At 41.9% G+C, this 22192-nt stretch overlaps 3 protein-coding genes and 1 pseudogene across 18 annotated transcripts in view; 1 reads left to right on the plus strand and 3 right to left on the minus strand.

The window, feature by feature from the left end:
* The window catches only part of LOC103565699 (interferon-induced protein with tetratricopeptide repeats 1), a 22433-nt gene extending 22214 nt beyond the window's left edge, over nt 1–219 (minus strand). Inside the window, exon 1 of the mRNA XM_070561753.1 lies at nt 198–219. The gene's annotated coding sequence lies outside the window, so the exon portion shown is untranslated. The remainder of the gene's footprint in view (nt 1–197) is intronic.
* Nucleotides 1–8764, minus strand: part of IFIT1B (interferon induced protein with tetratricopeptide repeats 1B) — a 17050-nt gene extending 8286 nt beyond the window's left edge. The window contains exons 1-2 of one of the 2 annotated variants that reach the window (XM_008541824.2): nt 8494–8574; nt 198–342 (exon numbers count right to left, since the gene is read on the minus strand). Coding sequence is in view for 1 of the 2 variants with exons in the window: in XM_008541823.2 (XP_008540045.2) it covers nt 8494–8498 (5 nt within the window). In the remaining variant the exon portion in view is untranslated. Of the gene's footprint in view, nt 1–197; nt 343–8493 lie in introns of both variants that reach the window. The other variant, XM_008541823.2, reaches the window with a different exon arrangement.
* Nucleotides 1–22192, plus strand: part of LIPA (lipase A, lysosomal acid type) — a 277547-nt gene that overhangs the window by 110682 nt on the left and 144673 nt on the right. For 6 of the 15 annotated variants that reach the window (XM_070561846.1, XM_070561916.1, XM_070561944.1 and 3 more), the window contains exon 1: nt 8287–8581. The exons of 6 other annotated variants lie outside the window; for them this stretch is intronic. The gene's annotated coding sequence lies outside the window, so the exon portion shown is untranslated. Of the gene's footprint in view, nt 1–8272; nt 8582–22192 lie in introns of those variants that run through there. 3 more of the 15 variants (XM_070561875.1, XM_070561829.1, XM_070561965.1) reach the window with 3 other exon arrangements.
* Nucleotides 14779–21474, minus strand: LOC103565700 (interferon-induced protein with tetratricopeptide repeats 2-like; annotated as a pseudogene).

Raw genomic sequence — 22192 nt, forward strand, 5'->3', positions numbered from 1 at the left:
CCAGTGAGCACCAAGAGGTGCCTCATGTCATGACTCTTACTGTGCAGCTGCTGAGGCAGGGTGTTCTGCTGTGAGCTCCAGGCCAGGGCAATCTTAGTCCCACCTTAGGGCCCAGGTCAGGGAGCCCTGGACAAGCACAGAGCCTGGCAAAGCCTCTTGGGCAGTAGGCATTCAGCCCTTCCATAGGAGGGACCGACCTGTGTGGGCAGAGAAGAGATTTTTGGAAGGGGCTCACTTCCTCTCAGCTCTCTTCTATTTCTGTATCACATGGGAGGCTTCTAGTAGGCCCGTTGAGTCTTCAGGTGAAAATATTTTCTGCAAGGCACCAGCCCTAACTCAACTCTGAAAGAAAGGGATGGAAACATAAGCAAACACTGACATGAGGTTTAGCATTTGCACTGACAGCAGCATGGCTTTGGGTATCTTGTGCATAAAATTATTGCTTAGTGACAGTTTGTCAGAGAAACAGAGTGTGTGTTGATTGCGCGATCACTATGAATTTGGCAGTGGTCCTGTTTCTCTGGGCCTCTGGCCAGCTGATTAGGTTGTCAGAATCTTACTCAGTGTGTCTTTGGCATAAACAGACGCATGAACCACACAAGACAGAGCAGCATTAAGGAGAGAGGAAACAGCCAACAGTGTGTGTGAGTGTGTCTGCGTGTGCGTGTGTGAGTGTGTGTTTCTACACAGAGGAAAGACCGAGGGAAACTGGTTTCTAATGGATAGGGTTCCTACTTGAAGAAATGAAATTTAGGCACTGAAGTATGAGTTCAATATGAGGATTCCAGGACCAGATCTGTGTTTGACTGACAAGCTGGGTGAATTTGATTTAATTTAAACTCTCTGAGTTGCCTTGTGAGTTAAGTCAAAAGGCTGGCCTTGCACAGTGGTTTGCAACCCTGGCTGCAAACTAGAAAATTCCCTGAGAATCTTAAAAAACAGAACAAAAAACTGATGCCTAAGCTGATCTCCAGTCTAATGAATTGGGATCTATGGGAGTGAGGCCCAGGATCGGTATTATCAGTAATTCAAACAAAAGAAATTCCAAGGTAATTTTATTGTGCAATCATGGTTTGAAAAGACTGAGCTAGGCTTTTGCCACTCAGAGTATGGTCTGTGGACCAGCCCCATCAGCATCAACTGAAGCTTGTTAGAAACGCAGACTCTCAGGCCCCTCCACAGACCTAGTAAATTAGTCTTCCTTTTAATGAGATGTCCAGGTAATCTGTTGCTGTGTTAAAGTTTGAGAGGTACTTTCTTAGATGATTCCTGGGTCCCTCTCAGGCCTAAATGCTATGGAAGGGTGGAGAGGTACTTATTCCCAGTACAAACCTATCTTTCTATGAGGCTCGGAGTCAGTAACTTCATTTCTCTGTGCCTTGGTGTCCCTGTGTGCACCTTTGTAATCCACACATTATGATAAAGGAATCACAGATCAAACTGCTTTGACCTCTACATAGCAAGGCTGACGTTTGCTTTGGAGATTACTCATGTTCGCAAACATGTGCCAGTCACATCCACAGAGAAAATACTCAGCTACCAAGAACTACGTTAGTGTGAAAGGTCCAGTAATTTTCATACCATTCCAGGAGTCTTGATGGCTATCTTTGGCACACTAAGCTTTTCATTTCTGGCTGACTCCCACATATTCCAGTTCTAACTGAATTCTCATTTTTAGATGTCAAGCATTCATTCACTTGGGATTGTCAATGTACATTTAAAGACCATTTGTACCGTTGAATTAGGTTCAAGACACTGCATAGTCTGCTGCTATAATGCCTATGAGAAACAGAGGCAATAGTTTTTAGACTTGTCTGAACTATCTTGGGACTTGGGGAATCCATGTCTGCTAAGAGAAATGAGAAGAGGTGAAGATATTTTCTGGTTGCAACTGAAATTTAGAATTCTAAATTGGGCTGAAAAAACAAGTTCTACTACTTGTGTCATTCCCAAGGCTCTGGGAAGCCTAAAGATGTTTAAGAAGCCTGTGATCCAAACATATTGTTGACATGTCCAAGGCAGCCTTTGTTGCCATTAGTTCTAAATCATTTTAAAGGCAGCAAACCATAAATGATCATTAGCTACATGCCAGGCACTCTGTATGGACCTGGTTATGATATATTTCCTCTTCTCAGGTGACTTACCATCTAGCAGGAGAGACAGATCCATAAGCATTTAATTTAATTGTAACAAAAGGAGTAGATGTGTCATTTTGTAATCACAGAGGATGGGATGTTTATCTTTTCCTGAGGTACAGAAAAAACTTCTTGGGTTAACTCTTGATCTTTAAGCTGAAGTGTTTGGCATAATCCTAGTCTTGCTGGCTGCCCACTCAGAGAATAGCCTCAAGATTGTGTGGTGTGACCAGGCCTGGCCCCGGAAGGGAAGTTTTTGTGGCTACTTGTGCAGTGTGCAGTGATGTTGGCTGTACACGCTAAGGCTTCCGGAAGACTTTGGCCTGGGACTGCCAAACCAGCTCTCATATCTCAAGTCACAGTAATCCTGCAGAAGCAGAGAAGAGGGAATATATGACTGTGAAAGTGCCAGCTGACCACCAAATTAGTACTCTGGAAATAGAAAGTTTTCTATGATAGGGGCCCCAAGATGTGGTGTATATCATTAGTGTCTACTCAAGTCTGAGTTTGTTTCAGGTGTCTTGGCAGTTGTACCTCCTGAAGCTCATCAATTGTTCAATGGTCTGTAGGTGAGATCTGCTCCTTACTTTTCCAAGGGCAGGCAAAATACCAGCTGGGGACAGATTGGACTCAGAGAACCAGAGGTGCAGAGCTAGATTATACCCAATTCCTCTCAATGAGTTGGCTGATCAGGTACCCCTGTTGGTGTATATATGTATAAAGAGCCTCTACACCTACCAGTGTAAAGTGTGGTGCAGTGACATCACACTCTTCCAGCATGTGCATTTGGTCAAACACATTGGAAGGGTCCAGAAGTTCGCTTGAGTTGCAGTGGTTCCTCTGGGCAAGCACAGGCTTCTGTTGAGGTCTTAATTTGGCTGCTAAGCAGGTGAGAGTAGGTAGCTCGTCTCACCTTTAGCTGACACCCTTGGTTCCATTCATCCAGGCTCTCTGCCTTGGGTGTCATTGGTAGCGCCCCCCGCCCCCTTCTCCGGGGGCCTGGCCTATCCTTCTGGAACTGGGCACAAGGGGCAACATTCTGTAGTTGCAGTGTATGTCCTTGGGATAAACAGACCCATGACTCACAGGATAAAGCATCATTAAGGACAAAGGAAATAGCTGACAGTATGTGTATGTGTTTACAAATATGAAAGAACAATAGCAACTGGAGAAGGAAATTTATTGTCACTGACAGTGTTCCTACTTGAATCAGAATTTGAATACAGACTTCAGGATTTGAGAGCAAGCTCTGTAACAGATAAGCTGAGTGATCTTGATAGGATCCTTAGCCTCCATAAGTCTCACTTCCTCAAGGGTTAGATAAGAGGGTTCACCTAGATTTTTTATTTATTTATTTATTTTTGCTGAGGAGGATTCACCCTGAGCTAACTTCTGTGCCAGTCTTCCTCTGTCTTCTCTGTGGGTTGTTGCCACAGAATGGCTGATGAGTCGTATAGGTCTGTGCCAGGGATCTGAACCTGTGAACCCAGGCTGCCAAGGTGGAGTGCACTGAACTTAATCCCTCAGCCAAGGTGCTGGCCTCAGATTTTTGATTCTTACTACAAAGATTCTCAGTTCCTTTTTTTTTTTTTTTTTAAGGAAGATTAGCCCTGAGCTAAAATCCGTGCCCATCTTCCTCTACTTTATATGTGTGACGCCTGCCACAGCATGGCTTGATAAGCGTTGCCTACATCCGTGCCTGGGATCTGAACTGGTGAACCCCGGGCCATTGAAGTGAAGTGCCTGAACCTAACCGCTGTGCCACCAGGCCAGCCCCTCAGTTCCTTTTTCCATATCAAGATTAATTCACCTGGAATCATCTACATACATTTTAGAGAGAATTTCCTCTTCTGAGCTAGGTATAAGACATCACATAGTCTGCTGCCTTAATGCATGTGAGTATTGTGACGTCACTGTTTTTAAATATCTCTGAAATACTTGGGACTTAAGGAGAACTTATCCACCAAAGGGAGCGAAGAGGAATAAGGATATTTTGCAGTTGCAACTGATATTTATGATCCTTAATTAAATGGACTGAAAAGAACATGGCTCAGCACCCATTATTCTCACAACTCTGACAATTTCATGAATGTTTAAGGTTCTTTTGGTGAAAATAATTGGATAGATGGTAGGAGATCTCCACAAGTAGTACCCCAAGCTCCCAGGACAGCATTTGTTGCCAGGAACTCCTTATCATTTCAAATGTTCAGCAAACCAGTAGTGCTCATCTGTGTTGTGCATGGGACCCTGCTGGCATCTGTAGGTAAAATGATAAGGGAGACATTCCCTCCTCTCAAGTGGCTTGCTATCTACTGGGAGGCCGAGACACATAAGTACATTTTTTTTCCCCTGAGGCTCATAGGAAACTTCTTGGGTCATGTTATTGATCTCCTACCTGAAGGAAAATAAAAAGTTATATTCCTGATTTGAGGATAATTCCATGTTTCCCCATTTATTGAATTATGGAATTTTCGAGATTGCTTTTCTATGTTGAGATCCTGAAGTGGTGGTGGAATCAGGTGTAGGGGTGCCTGGCCTCTCATTAGACACTCTTAGCTTCCAGTTCAGTCAGCCTCTGTGTATTGAGGTCTAGGGTATTGCCTCTTCCTGGGGCTTGGCCCCTCCCTACTGCAGCAGGTCATTACTCTAAAAGCAGTTTTGCACCCTACTCAGGGGGTATTTGTCAATGTCTGGAGACATTTTTGATTGTCACAACTGTTAGTAGGGGTGGTACTGATGTCTAGTGAGTAGAGGCCAGGGCTGTTGCTAAACATCGCTACAATGCACAGAACAGCCCCTCACAACAAAGAATTGTCTGGCCTAAAATGGTAACAGTGCCAAGACTGAGAAACACTATATTGGTTCCAAAAGAACTTTCTGCGATGATGGAAATGTTCTAAATCTGTCCTGTCTAATGCGGTGGCCACCAGCTACAGGTTACTGTTGAGCACGTGAAATGTAACTAGTGCAGGGGCCATCCCGGTGGCGCAGCGGTTAAGTTTGCACGTTCTGCCTCTCGGCAGCCCGGGGTTCGCTGGTTCGGATCCCAGGTGCAGACATGGCACTGCTTGGCACACCATGCTGTGGTAGGCGTCCCATATATAAAGTAGAGGAAGATGGGCACCAATGTTAGCTCAGGGCCAGGCTTCCTTAGCGAAAAAGAGGAGGACTGGCAGTAGTTAGCTCAGGGCTAATCGTCCTCAAAAAAAAAAAAAAAAAGAAATGTAACTAGTGCATCTGAAGAACTCAATTTTAGATTTTATTTTAATTAATGTAAATAGCCACATAGTCACTATGGTATTGGACAGCACAGCTCTAGATATAGGCTTCTACTGTGAGATGCTTGCTTCCCCCCACCCACTTTGATGGAAGTAGCAGATGTCTTGGGAGACACCAGTTTCTTGAGTGTGCAGCTTTTACATCTTAGGTAGTTCAATAAGAAACTTGCCCTTATCTTCTGGGCACAGTGATCTTTGGCTGTATGTAGGGAATATATGTATGTATCTCTGTTCAAAAGGAGCTTAGAAATGCTATTCTCTCTGCCATTCCTTCCCTGTATATATCCCAATGAATATCTCTTTTTGAAAGATATCTGTGTGCTTGTGTCTAAGGAAGACTTTATATTCAAGGTAGAACTTGCTTAGAAGTAACAGATGATGGCAGTAGAGAGCACAGGTAGCTAGCTTTACTTAAGAAACTCTTTGTAAGACTTCATTAAAAAGCATTATATGTTGTTCATAAGATTCTCCAACGCTTTTTCTTTAACCTCCCTCCTTCAGTTTTTTCCTTAACTTCTTGAAGTTTCTTGGCAAAGATAACTTTAACAAACCAGTTTTCAGGACTCAGCTCTGTGGCCTAGCTCCTTGGGTGTATCATCCAGATGGTTCTTTGAGATTGCCAACAACCTGGCTTGTTGGGTTTATCTTCTAGAACTTCCTTGAAATACATCTTAGCCCTTTCATTGTTCTTTCCTCCACATTATTATTTTGCCAATTCTTTCTCACAAGTGATCTCTGGAGACTGGATTCTCTGACTTGAAAACCTGTTTCGAAACTTTCTGCCTTGGCTATCTGAGTCTGTGAGTCTGAGAATCTTATGTAAGATGAGAAGTCTAAGATAAGAGACTTAGGCAAACATGGTGAGCCAATCATGCAGTAGATTTCATTCCTATGCCTTGTCCCCTCAGACAGTGAATAATCTGAACAATAATGCTTGGCTGCTTTGGCACCAAGCAGGAGAGATTTTCTTTTCTTTGAATATGGGTGCGTCCTCCCTGACATGGATTGTCTTTCAGGTTTGAGATTTTGAGCCATAGACACACTATGAGGTGAAATGTCATCAAAGATCTGTCTTTACTCTCTAAATAGGATGCTAAGCAGTTAAAATTTTCTAGGTTCCCGTTCCTTTGCAAAACTGAATAAATAAAGAGCAGTAAGATAGTTCATTCTTATATGCCTTTGTGATTGCAAAGCGTAACATCAGAGGACCTGTTTGATGAACCAGTTCTACCATTTTCTAGCTGTATGACTTTAAACAATTAACTCCAATTTCCAAATACTTCATTTGTGATATGACAGTAATGTTTATATTATTGTATAAATACATAAAATATATTTTTATATCTATATAAATTTATATTTTTATACCTAATATACTTTTATATAATTTTTATATTATATTTACATATAAATATAATAATTATTATAGTTCTACTTATAGAACTATAGTGAGAATGCTGAGGTAATATAATCAAAGATCAAGAAAAAGTGAGCTAATGACCAAGCAGAATAAGAAATTAGTTGTTAGCGTTAGTATTGGCATTATCATTTTTAGTGTGTGTATCTGTGTGTGTGAGAGAGATCCAGGCACTCAGTGGATGGGGCAGAGGAGGATGTCCATCAGCAAGCAGGTCCAGGCCTTTCCCCAGGTGGTTTTCCTCTTTGGCAATTTTTAGCACTGGTGGGAGGAGCAGCCTAACCTGCCTCTGAGCCGATGGCCTCTGGGAACAGTGGCACCTTGATGTGAGCTTCAGTCAAGCATAGTCCAGAGAGCCTCTCTTGGGCCTCTTCAGGTCAGGGGGCTGTGACACACCCAAGCACAGGTCACTGCAAAACCTCTTGGGCAGACTCGCTGTCAAGGTGCTGGGCATCGCCAGGTTTTCTGGTCAACCCCACTCATGCAGGCACATTTAACATCACTCATGACCAGGAATCCATTATGTAGAAAAGCTTAACCTGGGGCACTTGGCAGTGAATTCCTCTTACCATCCCCAAATATGAGCCTGCAGAGCATTTGGGAACCCTTGGGTCTTCCTTCTCTCAGTCACTGAGTGGTCACTAGGATTCTCCCTCCCCAGGCAATCAAGCCCTCAATCCCTCCCCATAGATGTTTGATGGGAAAGCCTTCTTTTTCTCTCATCTCTATCTTTCCTGAGGCTCCATCTGATGGCAGAATTTGAGCGTGTGTATATGCATTTTTAAAATCAAGTTACTAAGATTATACTTTGCATACAATAAAGTGTACCCATTTTAAGTATATAATTTGATGAGTTTTGAGAAATGTGTATACACATGTAACCACTACCACTATCTTTTTATAGGCTCTTTGTATCACCCACAAAGAGTCCCGGGTGTGCCTTCCTAGTCTATCCCAACCCCACCCTCGACCATCCCCAGGCATCCATTGATCTGCTTTCCATCACTAGAGATGAGATCAGTATTAGAAAAGAGATTAGGTCATTATCTTTTGAAGAGAAATTATTTCCTGCTGCTAGCCAGCTCTCATCAGAGCAATATAAAGTAAACTGTATTTTGGGTTTTGTTTTTACAAAAGAAATAGAAAAATGCCCAACTGTGAGAATCATTTCTTCCACTTCCCACCTTGAAGCGATGAGACTTGCAGGGCAAAATTCTACTCAATGTGAGTTGGGTTTGCTCTACCAATTCCATCTGTAATAATATCTGCTGAAGAGAAATGCTTTCTTTTAAAATAACAAGAAGAAAACCTCTTAATCCTTTCAAAGAAAACAGCAACAACAGAAAAGCCCATAGAAAGTAAGTCCCTTCATCTAACTTTGAATCAGCAAACATTGTACTTGAGTGGATCCACCCACTCCTGCCAAGCCTCTCTCACATCCCAGCTTCTGCCTCCCAGCTCCACCCAGTGAACAGTTCTAGAAGCTTAGGGAGCTTGAGTGTGTATACTAGAAAAAAACCACAGGAATAAAAAGTGCCTATACTGATAAAGGTATGTTTAGTCCATAAACAACAGGACAACTCAGAAACATGCCTACACCAGAGAAACAGCTTACAGTTTGCATTCAAGATCAAGAATGCTTATACATTGGTATTTCACTGACCTCATGACTGCGATCTGCTTCTCTGCTCTTCTGAAAAGCCGGGATCCAAGCCGATTTGCTCTTCGGAAATCTTTCCAGTCTGGCTCAAGTAAGTGCTGCAGGAGCTATATAAAGGGAAAGTGGGGGTGGTAGGAATGCATCAGCTGATGCTTTCTCACTGTTTCTGAGCTGTTATGAAAGGGAAGGGGAACTGGAAAGTGAAACTGATCTAAAATCAAGAGGAAGGAAATGAAACTGAAGGTTGAGATCTGTGATTACTCAGTTGAACTGCAATGGTTAAAATCATGACTCTGGAACTATAGTTTGAGGGAATGTGAAAGCACTCCCAGACTCTAACCAGAAATCTAGAGTGGGCCCTAGTAAAGTCTGTGGGAGATGCTGCTGCTGGGGTTTCTGGGACCACATAGTGAGAAAAACCATTCCAGAATATTTTGTAAAAAATAATTTCATCCAGTAAATATACTTGTGGGAGACAATTTGCTTCTGGAGACCTAGGTTTAATTCTGTGTTCAGTTTACTAGCTCTGGGGTTATCCATGAGTCAAATCACTGAGCCTGAATTTCCTTTTTGCCCCATACTCATTTAGGAAGCCACCTTGGAGTGAACCCCAAGCAGTTTAAATCTTGGAGTTCTAAGGCAGTCATTTAGTTTTCCCAGCTGTAAAATGGGAAGTAGTAAGACATGTAATATTGTTTAATGGCTGGCTGGCTAGCTGCTAAATTTATGTATTTATGCTTCGAGCAGTGAAGGAATGGTATCACTCTGAGAGACTTTGTTTTTCATTTTTATAAAATTTCCTAGCCATGATGTAAATATTCATAAAAACCTAGGGAGTATAGTCCTCATGTCTGAGTTGATGAAGGAATTGTCAGTTAGGTAGGAGAAAGACTCTGTAGGGGAGGAAGAACCATTCCCCTACCCTCTAGGTCCTTCTGGCTGGTCTAAGAATTAAATGGACATGAGACAGAATAATAGGAGAAAATTAGACAGAGATGAATAACATGCGTACGTGGGAGAAACCCAGGAAATCTGAGTAAGTTGCCAAAATGGTGGAAGCCACTACCTTAAATACCATCTTCAGCTAAGGACAAAGGAGGATGTTGTGGAGAGTGGTTTGAGACTTCAGAGGGGCAGAAGGCAATTTACATGGAGGTGGAAAGGCAAATGTTGATAAACAAATGTTGACCGTGCCTTGCAAAGACAATGAGAGTTGGAGAGGACTTTCATTAAAAAGGTTCTTGTTAGGTTCCTCCCTGTCTATCACGCCTAGTTTATATTATGCTATAGTTATCTTACGGTATCAGCTCCTTCCAGGAACAGGCCTTCTCTCTTACATTCTTTTAGGCAGTTAGGGGGAAGGTCAAAGTTTCTTCCTGAGTCTTTTGTTCTTAAAAAGTAGTCAAGCCAAGGAGACACATTTGGAGGTGGCAAATTCTGATGCCCCACATCTCCTTCCATTCTGAAGCTGCAGAAGGCAGAGACTTCTGTATAACACAACTGACACACGTTTTTTTCCAACAACTGGAGTATCGTAAGACACTTTCAGTTGAGAGGTTGTTGTCATGTCCAGTGAAAGTGAGCTGCAACTTGGAAAGACCTATAATTCTGATTGCTTATCTTCCTTAACAGTTTGTTATCCTGGTAGTAATAAAGTGACATACCTTGATAAAAGTAAACAATACTTGATAAATACTGTGATACTATGAAAGGTATAAATACCACCCTTACACCCAAGTAAGGGGACCCTGCCCTTGGTGCTGTGCTTTAGAGGGCCCCACATTTCACAGACACAAAAAATGTACATTTTTAAAAGAACACATGGCATCTCTGTTACTCAGAATCTGTTGCTTAATCCTGGCACGGTTGGACTTGGAACCCTGAACGTCCAGCTCAGGGAAAACGTATGTCTATCTCTTGACTTCTTGGCTCAAAACGAAAGGAAATTGAATTGTATCATGAAAGTTTCTGCATTGTGAGGATGCAGCTTTTAGAGACAGACACTGCTTGGAGTACAGAGAAGATGTGAGCGGCAGAAGCAGTTAGATCAGAGTAAAGGAAAATTTACTGAACTGGTCAAAGCCTTCCTCTCAACCTGGATGTAATAGGTTCTTGCATAATGAAGAATTATTTTCCAGCACAGTAGCACCAGCTTCCCATTTTTTTGCTTCTCTTCTTATTCTAATTCCTGGCTCAAGAAGCACTCATGAATTAGTGTGGTGTTTGCAACAGTTGCGTATGGTGGTTGAATAACATTCTGCTTACTAAGAAATTCACAGTACTCTAAAACGTGTACACTTGTAGATTTAGATTTAGACATTGAGTCAAATTTTCTTCTGCATTTGGACTCTTCCTTTGTGGGAATTTACTGATGAATGGTTCCTGGGTATGGGTGTTTAAAAATAAAATCATGTGGGAACAGATTTTCATACCCATACACTATTCAGAAAATAGAATACAGAATATCTCTAACATATCTATTGAGTGAAAAGCAATGACATTATTTGAAAAGGTGATAAGAAGGGCATGATACAATGAAAAAAAAAGTTAAAAATAGAAGATGATGAGAGAAAAGCTTGCTTTCTTTTTATACATTTGAAACAAGAGTGCTCATTCCCTATTCTATATTGAAATGTAATTCACATACCATACAATGCAGCCATTTAAAGTGTACAATTGAATATCTTTCAGCATTTCACAGAGCTGTGAACTGTCACTGCAATCGTTTTAGAACATTCTCATTACCCCCAAAAGAAACCCCATAATCCTTTGCTATAACCTCCACTCCTCTCATCTCTCCCAGCCAAAGGCAACCACTAACCTACTTTCTGTCTGTATAAATTTGCCACCTCTGGACATTTCCTGTAAAGAGAATCAAATAATATGTGACCTTTCATGACTGGCTTCTTTCATTTAGCCTAATGTTTTCAAGGTTCAGCTGTGTTGTGCATGTATCAGTAAGTACTTCATTTATTTTTATTACCAAATAATACTCCACTGTATAGATATACCTTATTTAATATATCAGTTCATCGGTTGATGCATCCACTTTTGACTGTTATGTATAATGCTACTATGAACATTCATATACAAGTTTAGGTGAATATGTTTTCATTTCTCTTTGGGTATACACCTAGGGATGGAATTGCTGTGTCATATGGTAACTGTATGTTAAACCATTTGAGGAACTTCCAGACTGTTTTCCAAAGTCATTGCACCAGTTTACATTAAAGATATTAGTCAGCTTCCCTGTTTGCAGCCTCCCAAGAAGGTGTAGATTACCAGCAAGGAGGCAGCTGCTCTGTAAATTCTAAGGAAAATGTCTAATTAGTCAAATTAAGTTAGTCTCTCCCCCAAAATAAATGATTGGGGAAATGGTGGAGGGAGGGAGGAAACAGGAGCATATGGTCTCTACTTGGAACCCACATTTCCCAGATTGGTATCCAAGGTTGAAGATACACATGGTAAGGATCCTAACAGTCTTATTTCTGTTTATCTTTAGGATTCTAACACTTCCATGCTTCTGGTCTTAGTGGAAGCAGATTGTGCAAGTCAGTTGACCAGAGGTGGGACGAAAGATGAAAGTGGAGCGTGACTCAAGGTTGGCTGCCCCAGGGACTGTGTTTGAGCCCTATGGAAAAAGGGGCTACTAGCAGAGCCTGATGAATCTTTCACTGAGGACTCTGAGGCTGAGGAGTAATTAGTAGTACTTGGAACACAGACAGGAATGAGAGAAATGTTCCTCCCGCCTTCATGGGCACTGAGACACTTGAGAACATTTTTGGCAGGGATATCAGTACTCTGAAGGTGGCAGTCAAATACAGAGAATGATGAGATGTGTTGAAGCAGTTTTGAGGACAGAGGACATTGATGGGTGTGGGTGCTGGAGCAATACCCATAGCAGATGTGATTAGATGATTCTGACGGACTTGTTCATCAACACCGAGGAGACACCTACTGGGGGCTTGTTATCTACCTGGGTGAGGATATGAGGGGAGTCAAACGTCCTGCACTGGGAGGTGTGGTTAAGAGCCAGGGAATTCAAGTCATTCCAATTGATGTGGCTCATTTCTTATCCCTGATAATGAGATTTCAGGAAACATGAGCTACGCTCATAATTTTCCTTATTGTTTTTCAGTCATTTCTGTTAGCTTTAAGTCTTCAATTAAATATCAAGTATAATATGTCATACACCTCTTCCCTAGCCTTTCCTCCTCTTTCCTTTCAGGGTCCTGTTCCAGCAAGGGTTTGGGTGGCATGCCATGCAATGACAAGATTACATACACCTGGTGTACCTTCTTTAGCCCTCTACAGGTGCCAGTGGTCCTCTCTCAAGGTCAGCTTACCTGCCCATCTTACCTTCCACTCAGAACACTCCTGGTTTTCCTCCCCAGGCACCAGGTCCAATAATAAGTCACTCAGGCAAAGTGAGCTAAACCTTTCCCCGAGATGGATGCTTGTCCAATTCAGTCCAATGGAATGAGTTTACCTTTGCAGCTGGTATGAATTGTGTTTTCCACCAGAGGCCTCTTGACAAACAAGAGCGACTTCAGGGCTTTGTGTCTCTTTCTATTTTGTACTTAATAGGGAAAACTCTCCAACATCCTTTAGAATGCCTCCAGGAGGGGGCATAACAGAATTGGCCACACTTCCTCATTTCTCATAATGAAGGCTCAGAAGAGGACAGAGAATATGGACACAGGATATTAACAAGATATAACAGAGAAGGGCAGCAACCCACCCTCTGTCAGTGTGGGGACAGGGTATTTGTGTATATGAAGCTGTGTGGTGGTGGGTGTCAGGGTAAGCCTGGACTCTTAAGGCTGTAGAAAAAAATGTTTCTTTTGTTCAGTGGTCATGATAGTAGACCAGTCTGGGTTCTATGGAGCCAGTTCATCCCCAGGGTAATGTTTCATTTATGCGTAGCTGAGTCTGGAAGACTTAAGGTACAGCAAAATTTCAGAAAAACCAGAACACTTGTTTATGTTCCATCACGCCTAAGTTATTCATTAATTAAATCTGTGTATTTTTTCAGGAATCCATACTTTGCATATTGATGATCTCAAGTGCACACACACTATTTTTAATACAGATAATAACATGAAAACCGTGTTACAGATGTTGAAATTTTTAATTTAAAAACACCTTGTATTTTATAATGTTTTAATTGCTTAATAAAATGTTAATATCTACTTAAACTAATTGAAATATAATTTGACATATAACACTGTGTAAATTTAAGGTGTACAACATGTTGATTTGATGTATTTTTATATTGTAATATGGTTGTCATTGTAGTGATAGTTAGCACTTCTATTACGCCATGTAATTATCATTTCTTTTATGTGGTAGGAATAATTAAAATCTTGTCTCTTAGTAGGTTTGATGATTCTAATACAATATTGTCCCTATAATCACTATAGTGTGCGTTAGATCTCTAGGACTTACTTATCTACAAGTTTGCAAGTTTCTACCCTTAAACAACATCTCTCCCATACCTCAGCCCCAGCCCCTGGTAACCACTATTTAAATTTAAGCTAATTCCAACAGGTAAACATTTTGCAACCCAGAGGGTGGCTGGTGATCTCATGCTGGCCCAGCTGACTCTGTTTCGCTTCACACTAACCTTGATGTTTCAGGTCATGCAGTATTTACCTAGAAAATCCCAATGACCACAAGCATACCATGAATTTTGTGGTTTCCCTGAAGATTTTCAGGGTTAAAAGAAATATTTGTATCACCTAATAGGCAATATTTCTAATGGGGGAGAAAAACCCTTCATTATTACTGTCATTTCCCAAGAACTCTCACTAGATCTTTAGCCACCAATGATTCCCCTCTTCTGTTGCATTGCTATCATCTTGAACCTGGGCTCATTAAAGCATTTTTGAACAAAGTAAGGCAGAAGTGAGAGAGGGGACACCAGCCCTCTCTAACCTTTGCTCCCTCAGCCATGGATGGACACAGCACATTAGTGTCTCTGCAGGATCTAAAATGACTGTAAGATGGAAAAACATTGCAAAAATGGACCACATTGCTACCGGTGTGAGCAATCTGGCTGCTTTATATCAACATAGAAACATACCCCAGGCATCACCCTATGCAGGGTGACTAAGCAAATGTCCCTGTGCAAACCGATCCCAAGAATTCCATTGGAAAATAGCCCCTTTACCAAGCCCCAGGACCTACCCCCACCCTAATGCCTCTCCCAGAACTCCATGAGCAATTCAAGTATTAACACCTGGCCCAGTAGAATTCTCCATAACCCTGACCTAGTACGGTGGCCAGTGTCTTAGTGCATGCCTATGCCACACCAGTTGTTAAATATTTTGAATATCAACTTGGTTGAGGGGTTTCAGCTCCCTTCTAGCAGTAGCCCTGTGGGCGCCATGCCCGGGTTCCTCATTCCTCAGCTAAAGATGCTGAAGGCATGAGGCTTCCAGAGTCCAAATCCCTTTCAGAGTTTTCATCTGCTTGCCCCGTTTCTCCATTTACCTCCTGAAGAAACGCCAAGAGATGCAAAGCCTCAGAATCGGCTCTGTTTCTAGACAGTCTGGTTTGGGCAATTTTTTCCAGCTTGTTTTTCATCTTTTCTTTCTCCTTGGACTCCTGGTTTATTTTCGCACCCTCTGTAAAATGGAGGATGGCCTTGTCTTCACAGTTCATTTGATACAGCTGAAAGTTGCCATATCGCAGATGGAGCACTTGTTTGGCTACAGAAGTAAGCTCTTTGCTGAATTCTTTTTGGAAGTAATACTTCCTCATACTGCCCTGCTTGTGCATAGAGGCAGGCAAGATAGGAGCAGGCATGAGAGAGATTTCCATTGATCTCATCAGCTTTCTTTAAATGATCCACAGCTCGTCCTATTAGTTCCTGTACCTTCTCTCTTTTCCCGTACACCTCATTCTCTCCTACCTTCTGTATTTGGAGGACTTTTTCCCTACAGCAGCACCCAGTACTTATTGAATACCTAGAATATACTTGGCACCATTCTGGGCACTAGGGATACATCAGTACACAAAGATCCTTGTATTCATGGAGCTATATTGTAGCAGGAAGAGAAGACAATAAAAGTATTATAGACTGATTTGTGCCCCTCCACCCATTCTTACGTTGAACCCCTCACCCTCAATGTGACTGTATTTGGAGATAGGGACCTTAAGGAGGTAATCAAGGTTAAATGAGATATATAGGTTGGGCCCTCATCCAATAGGACTGGTGTCCTATCTCTTTCTCTTTCCAAGCACATTCAGAGGAAAGGCCATGTGTGGATACAGCAGGAAGGTAGCCCTCTGCAACTCAGCAAGAGATCCCTCACCAGAAACCAACTTTGCTGGCACCTTAATCTTGAACTTCCAGCCTCCAGAACTGTGAGAAAATAAATTTACATTGTTTAAGCCACCCAGTCTGTGGTGTTTTGTTTTGGCAGCCCAAGTCAACTAATACAATAATAAATAATTAAATTAGATAGTGTGTGATAAATGCTACAGCAGAAAAGAGCAAGGAGAGAGGGTAAGACTAATTCTATCTAGGGGGAAGAAAGGAGTCAAAGTCTAACAGCTGCTAAGTGATAGAGCTAGAAACCTTTCTTGGCCTCAATTTCTTCACTGGTAAAATGGGAGTTATATTAATTCTTACCACACAGGATTTTATGAAGATTAAATGGACCATTATATATAAAGCCCTGAGAACAGTGCCTGTTACATAGTAAATGCCCAACAAAGACTAGCCATTACACCTACTACTGCCACCACTACTGGGAATGGCACTTACTTCTAGGGCTGGGGCATTCACCTAAAAGTGGCCTGTGCTTTAATGTGGGGCTTTAACTACAGTGTTGTCAGATATTGGTCACTGCCATTGGGTTGCCATTTCCGATTCTCTTTTTTTGTTGATCCTCTTTCTTGGCCATAGTGAGAAACTGGGATGATACTCCAGAGGAAGAAGAGTTAGGCCTTCCGTACAAAGGAATATTTGTGTGGTCAAAGAGCAGAAAAGTTTAAATCAGACCCAAAGTATTTCAGAGTTGGGGAAAATCAAGGTTTGGGAACACTTTAATAGAAAAGAAATATTGCTCCCATAGGGCTAGCTTAACATGGGGCTAGCAGCTATAACAAAGAAACTCAAAATATAAATGACACTGTAAAAGAGGTTTATTTCTTGCTCACAGAACTGTCCAGGGGTGGTGTTCATCGACAGCTGGTAGGTTTTCTCCATGCAGGACACAGGTCTCTTCCATCATGTGGCTCTATCATCCCCTACAGCGTAAGAATTGACAGTAGAGAAGGCACACGTGTTTCTTATCCTCGAAGTGACACACATTCCTTTTACTCATATTTCATTAGGAACAACTAGTACATGGCCCACTTAGATGTTCGGGGAAGTTGGGAAATGTAGTTCAGACTGGAAGGTCCCTCCCACTGACAACTTCATGGTATGGAAGCAGGAGCACTCATTTGGGTGGGCCAGAGCTGTTTTTATCACAGTATCCTACTCTGGCCCTAAGTATCTTGGACCCTTCTTCCCAAATACAGAGCATACTAAGACCTTCCCAAGGGAGTCAACACAGAGTCAAGGCAATCATTGCACCAGCTCATAGTCAGGGATCTCTGGGTAATGCACCATTCTCCCCAGTGGTCTGGGTGTGACTCCTTGTGATAAAAAAACTAAAAGGCTAGATGAGACTGGGTAATTCATGTGAACCACGTGCAATGGTGGGGCGTGATAACCATAATACACACTCCAAATTGAAAAACGGGAAGATGGAGGCAACTCAGAGGTCATGAGTTGGTAGCAATGATAAAATGCTGCTGGATAGGCATTTTGAAGATCCTCTACCCTGGCAATGGTGGAAGTTTCTCAGTTAGACCCTGATTCTGCTCTCTGATGGGAACTCTCTTGCCCTCGTTCTCCACATCCCCGCCTCCATCCTCTGGGAGGTTCTTTTTGACATTGATCCTCTCATTCTGACCTCTTGTGCCATGGGGCGGGGGTTCTGTTTTTACCTTGTTGGCCCCAGAGACCCCTGTCCTCATGTAGAAACTTTGTTGATAATATGCCTTTGGAGAGCATTTATTCAAGGCATTAGTGCCCTCGAAGAATGCCTCAAATATTTGTCAATGTTTGATTCTGAGAATAAAAAAGTTTTAGAAGTAGATTATCATGGAAGCATTGGTAGGTAAAAGAGAGGTGAAAAAAGCCACATAAAGGTACAAGGGACAAGAAGGGTAGTCAGAGGAAATGTGTGGAAATGTTTGTGTTCTTTGCTTGTATATGAATTCTGGATTTCTTTTGATGCTGGCAATGGGAATATTTGCACCTCTCTTATCAGCTACCTCACCAGGTCTCTGGAAGCAAAGCTTCTAGGGTCTTTCACAGTTTCCAACCAGACTTTGCACCTTTCTTTAGACTCCTTTTGTACTTCCTAACGGGCTAGAGGCAGTGCCCCCCAAACTTATGCAAGTCCAAGCAACACAGGCTAAAATTGCATCTCAGTGTCAGGGGAGGAAGGTATCACTATGAAATAAAAACCCTGGTCCCTGCCTTTCTGGCGTTCCTAATATGATTGCAAGATTAAACTTTCACACACGTCTAACAACAGAGAGGAAAGCCCTTCAAAACTGGAAAGCACATGGAATGGATGAGACATGAGACCTGAGGTGGTGTGTGTTGTCAACAGAAGTACAATATTGTAGTGTGAAATGTTAAAGATATGTACCTTTCATTTTGGTACGCTCTCATTTAGCACATTATTGACACCCAGTGGGAGCCCAGGAGAATTTTGTTGCGCTAAAAGTAAATTCCCTGATACTGATGGTGAAAGAGACAGAGGAGAGTGGTCAAATGGAGGACAGTGGTCAGAGCAAACTTCCAGGAGGTAGTTAGATTTTCAAAAATTAATTTTGATGAACAAGCTCATGGATTGGTGAAAAGAGTTGGAGGACATTTTGTGTATTGTTGAGGTGGGGTGAGTGGGTGGGTGGTGGTAGAGATTAAGTCATGGGGAAGGACCTGGAAATAGACACTAGTCAATTATGTGCAGAGATTTTCAAACATTGATTAGTGTGGTCTGCACATGATAGGAACTAAATGCAGAGTGGACACCAATGAGGTGGTCACAGCATTCTGCCCTGACCATCTTTGTTTTGAATTTGTTTTGTTACTTACTTTATTTCACTATGTAATATTTGCTCTTGGAATCAAACTCAAAAAGATATACAGTTGAAAGTAAGCCTTCCTCTGATACAGACTCCCAGACAACCACTTTCCTCTTTAGAGGCTACTCCAGAGGGAATATATCCTTCCTAAATATTCTGTGCATACTTGTGATATGCCTTTTTTTTCTTTCCCCTCCTGCCCTTCCTTCTTTTGAATAATGTTAGCCTGCTATACACACTCTTCTGCACTTCTCTTTTTTACTTTTTAATATGTTTCAGAGATAGTGTTCTATGTTTTTATATTTAGAACTGCCTTATTATTTTTGACAAAGCTGCTTGGTTGCTCTGTGTATGAAATATTAAAGTTGAGTTAATGAGTTTCCTCTTGATGCATATTTGAGTTTTCAGTCTTGCTATAAACATAGCTTCATGAATATCCATGTACATGTCTTTGTATGTATATGCAAATAGAGAATCAGTTAATAGGAGTGGAATCACTGGGGCAAAGATTCATGTACACTTAATGGCCAGCAACAAATTCCCTCATCTAGACAATGTACAATCTCAATGGCAATGCACAATAGAGCCTGCTTACCCACATCCTTGTTATTACACTCTTAGGGAAAGTTTTTCTTTATTGACCTGAGATGGTCTCCCTTGTAGTGGATTTGCTTTGCTCTTAATAGGAATGACATTGATAATCATTTCATAGGTTTAGAGTCATTTTCATTTCCTGTTTGTGACTTTTGCCCATTTTTCCACTGAGTTGATTTTTCCTTATTGATTAACAGTAACTATTTCAGTGTTAAGGAAGTAAATCTTTTACCTAGTAATGTGTTGAAATAGTATTTTTAAGTTTGTCATTTATCTTTTGACTTTCTAAAGGTATCTCATCTATGCAATATGTTTTAATGTAGTTGGATTTATTAATATTTTATGCCTTCTATGTTTTGCTTCATACTTAGAACTTCTAGACCCCATGATTTAAAAAGTTCTCTCAAGAATTCTTGTAGTTATTTTATGATTTCTATTTTTTAAACATTTACAACTTTGATTTATATGGAATTTATTGTGGAGTTTAAGGAGCAAGGAAAGAGGACCAGTCATCAGAGGCATTCTATTCACTCATTCACATAGCAAATATGGAGTGTCTGCTGTGTGCCAGGCCATGTGCAAGGCACAGGGTATGAGTTAGGAATCTGGGTGATGCAAACTGAGAATAAACCAGCATCACATAGTCCCAAAGTAGGTGCTTTCCCTCAAAGGAGCTTTTGCTCAAAATATCTATAGGCCAGAGGAAAAGTGATACTGTATTTCCAGATCTAGATGAGAGAATTTTTGGAACCTGGAAAAAGAGACAGCTGTGTGGCCCTGCTCCTGCAAGTTGGGGCTTTTTCCTTCCCTGTTGTGACCACCAAACCAGGCCACCTACCATCTCTCTTGCTCTCCCTCTTCTCTCTCTGAAGCCCAGAAGCCTGATTATAGACTCTCTTGAGGGCCTCTGCTCTTCTGGGTGGTGGGCCTCACTTGTACCCTTGACCATTTCCTCACTGCCCTTCTCAGCCAGAGATGCAGGGGGACAAATCGGCCAGGGTCTGAGGCTGGATTGTTCAGCAGACATCCCAGTCCTCTCAGAGTCATTAGCCGTTGGGTGCCCTTTTCTATTGGTTCATGAATGAATCTGGAGAGTTGCCAACCTACAGCATCTGAGGCATTTTCAGAGAGTTATTTCTTGGCAGTTCTTCTTAAATTTATGATAGTTTTTCCTTCTCAGTCATTGTCCCATTTATGTTCAAGCCCTCCAGGTAGTGGTGGTTGGCAGTGTCATCGCACATCCTCTGGTGCTACTGAAAGTTGCTGTAGCACACGTGGAGCACTTGTCTCTCAACTGGAGTCAGATCCTTACTGAATTCTTTCTGGAAGTGATACTCTGCCTCATCATACTGACCTGTCAGGGCCAAGAGTCAGGCAAGGTCTGAGCAGACATGGGGAGGTTAATATTCCACTCAACAGCTTTCTTAAAATAATCTATAGCATTTTTCATTATTTACTCTAGTTCTTCTTCATTGTCATTAGTTGAGCACTTTATTGACCTCACTATTTGTCTGATTTTTGCTCTGTGGCAGCATCCAATCTGAGATGTTGGCAGACATTGTTTGGCACTGATTCTAAAGCCTCTTAAAGTAATTCTACAGCTGGGTCCAGAGTAACTTTATTGTGGTAAGATTTGGCTGCACTGCAGAGTACATCTGTTGGATATGGTGTTTTCTTCAAGGCCTCTTCCACTAGCTTTTGTCCTTCTACTTCTGTCTTGATCTTCTGAAGAGTCAGAGCCAGGAGAACATTCATATACTGCGGTTCTCAGGACTTGCCTGCATGGCCCAACTCAGAGGGTAAGTGGTGTTCTCTATTGCTGGCTTTGTTGCCCAGATGACAAAGTGTGATTGCCAATCCCAAGGAGAACTCTGGGTTGGTGGATTGCTTTTCCAGAGCCTTCTCAAAGCACTCCTTAGCCTGTTCATAATACTTTTCTCCTCATTTTAAAAGCACCCATCCTTCTTCATAGTCAATCTCAGGGCATTCAATTCTATGGGAGCTTGCAAACTTCTTGCAAACATTTCCCCCCTTCTTGATGTAAGCCTGTGCTTCTGAAAGTTGGCCCCTGTGATAGTATGCCCAGGCATAGTTTTCCCGGGTGAACAGACTTCTGTTTTTGCCTTGGTGGGCTTACCCTTGCAGGACAAACTCCTCTGCTTGGTGTAAGTATTCCAGAGTTGCCTTGTTCTGGCCTTTGAGGTGTATAACGTAGGTAAACAGAGTGTACATGATTGATTTTAATCAATCTTTAAACACTCTACCTGATCGTACACTCTTGTAAATCATCTAAGGAACTCTCTTCATCATATAAATACCAGATGAAAGGGCCTTTCGGTTGTGGTAAGACATTTTCCAAGGAATGTTTGGTGATTTCACTGTAGGGGAATAAAAGAGAACACTTTGGGATGTGAGTGAGCAGATGTACAAAGCAGCAGGTTTGGGGCAAGGCCATCTGACCACTTCTGAGAAGAGGTTAGACATGGAGAAGATGAGGAACTTGACAGACCTCTACCCATCCTCACATGCTAGTAACCTAAGCCATGGGTCTCACAGCCTCTTTTGCATGCTGTTTCAAGGTGTCTCAAAGGAAGCGGTGAGAGGATATTATCTGATGGACCAGCCATGGGTCCATCTCCCCACATCTTGTCATACTGATGTGGAGAGTTGGCACTCATCCTGAACAACACTGACTAAAGATTAGCTCAGCAGTCCTGGCCAGACCAACCTATGTGCAAGAGACCATTTCTTTCCACCCAGATTAGGTTCATTCCTGGATTGGACTGAACAGTTAGTTCTTCCTGCTAGTCTTTCTAAATGCATGCATATTAGTCAGGGGGCAAGAGGGCAGAGAGCGAGAGAATGAAGACAAACATGTATCTACTCAGAGTCAGGAGGAAGAGATGGAAAGGGGAAGAAGGTGAGAATGAATCATTTGCTTTTGACAAGT

Source organism: Equus przewalskii, chromosome 1, assembly GCF_037783145.1.
Source record: "Equus przewalskii isolate Varuska chromosome 1, EquPr2, whole genome shotgun sequence".
Lineage (NCBI taxonomy): Eukaryota > Metazoa > Chordata > Mammalia > Perissodactyla > Equidae > Equus > Equus przewalskii.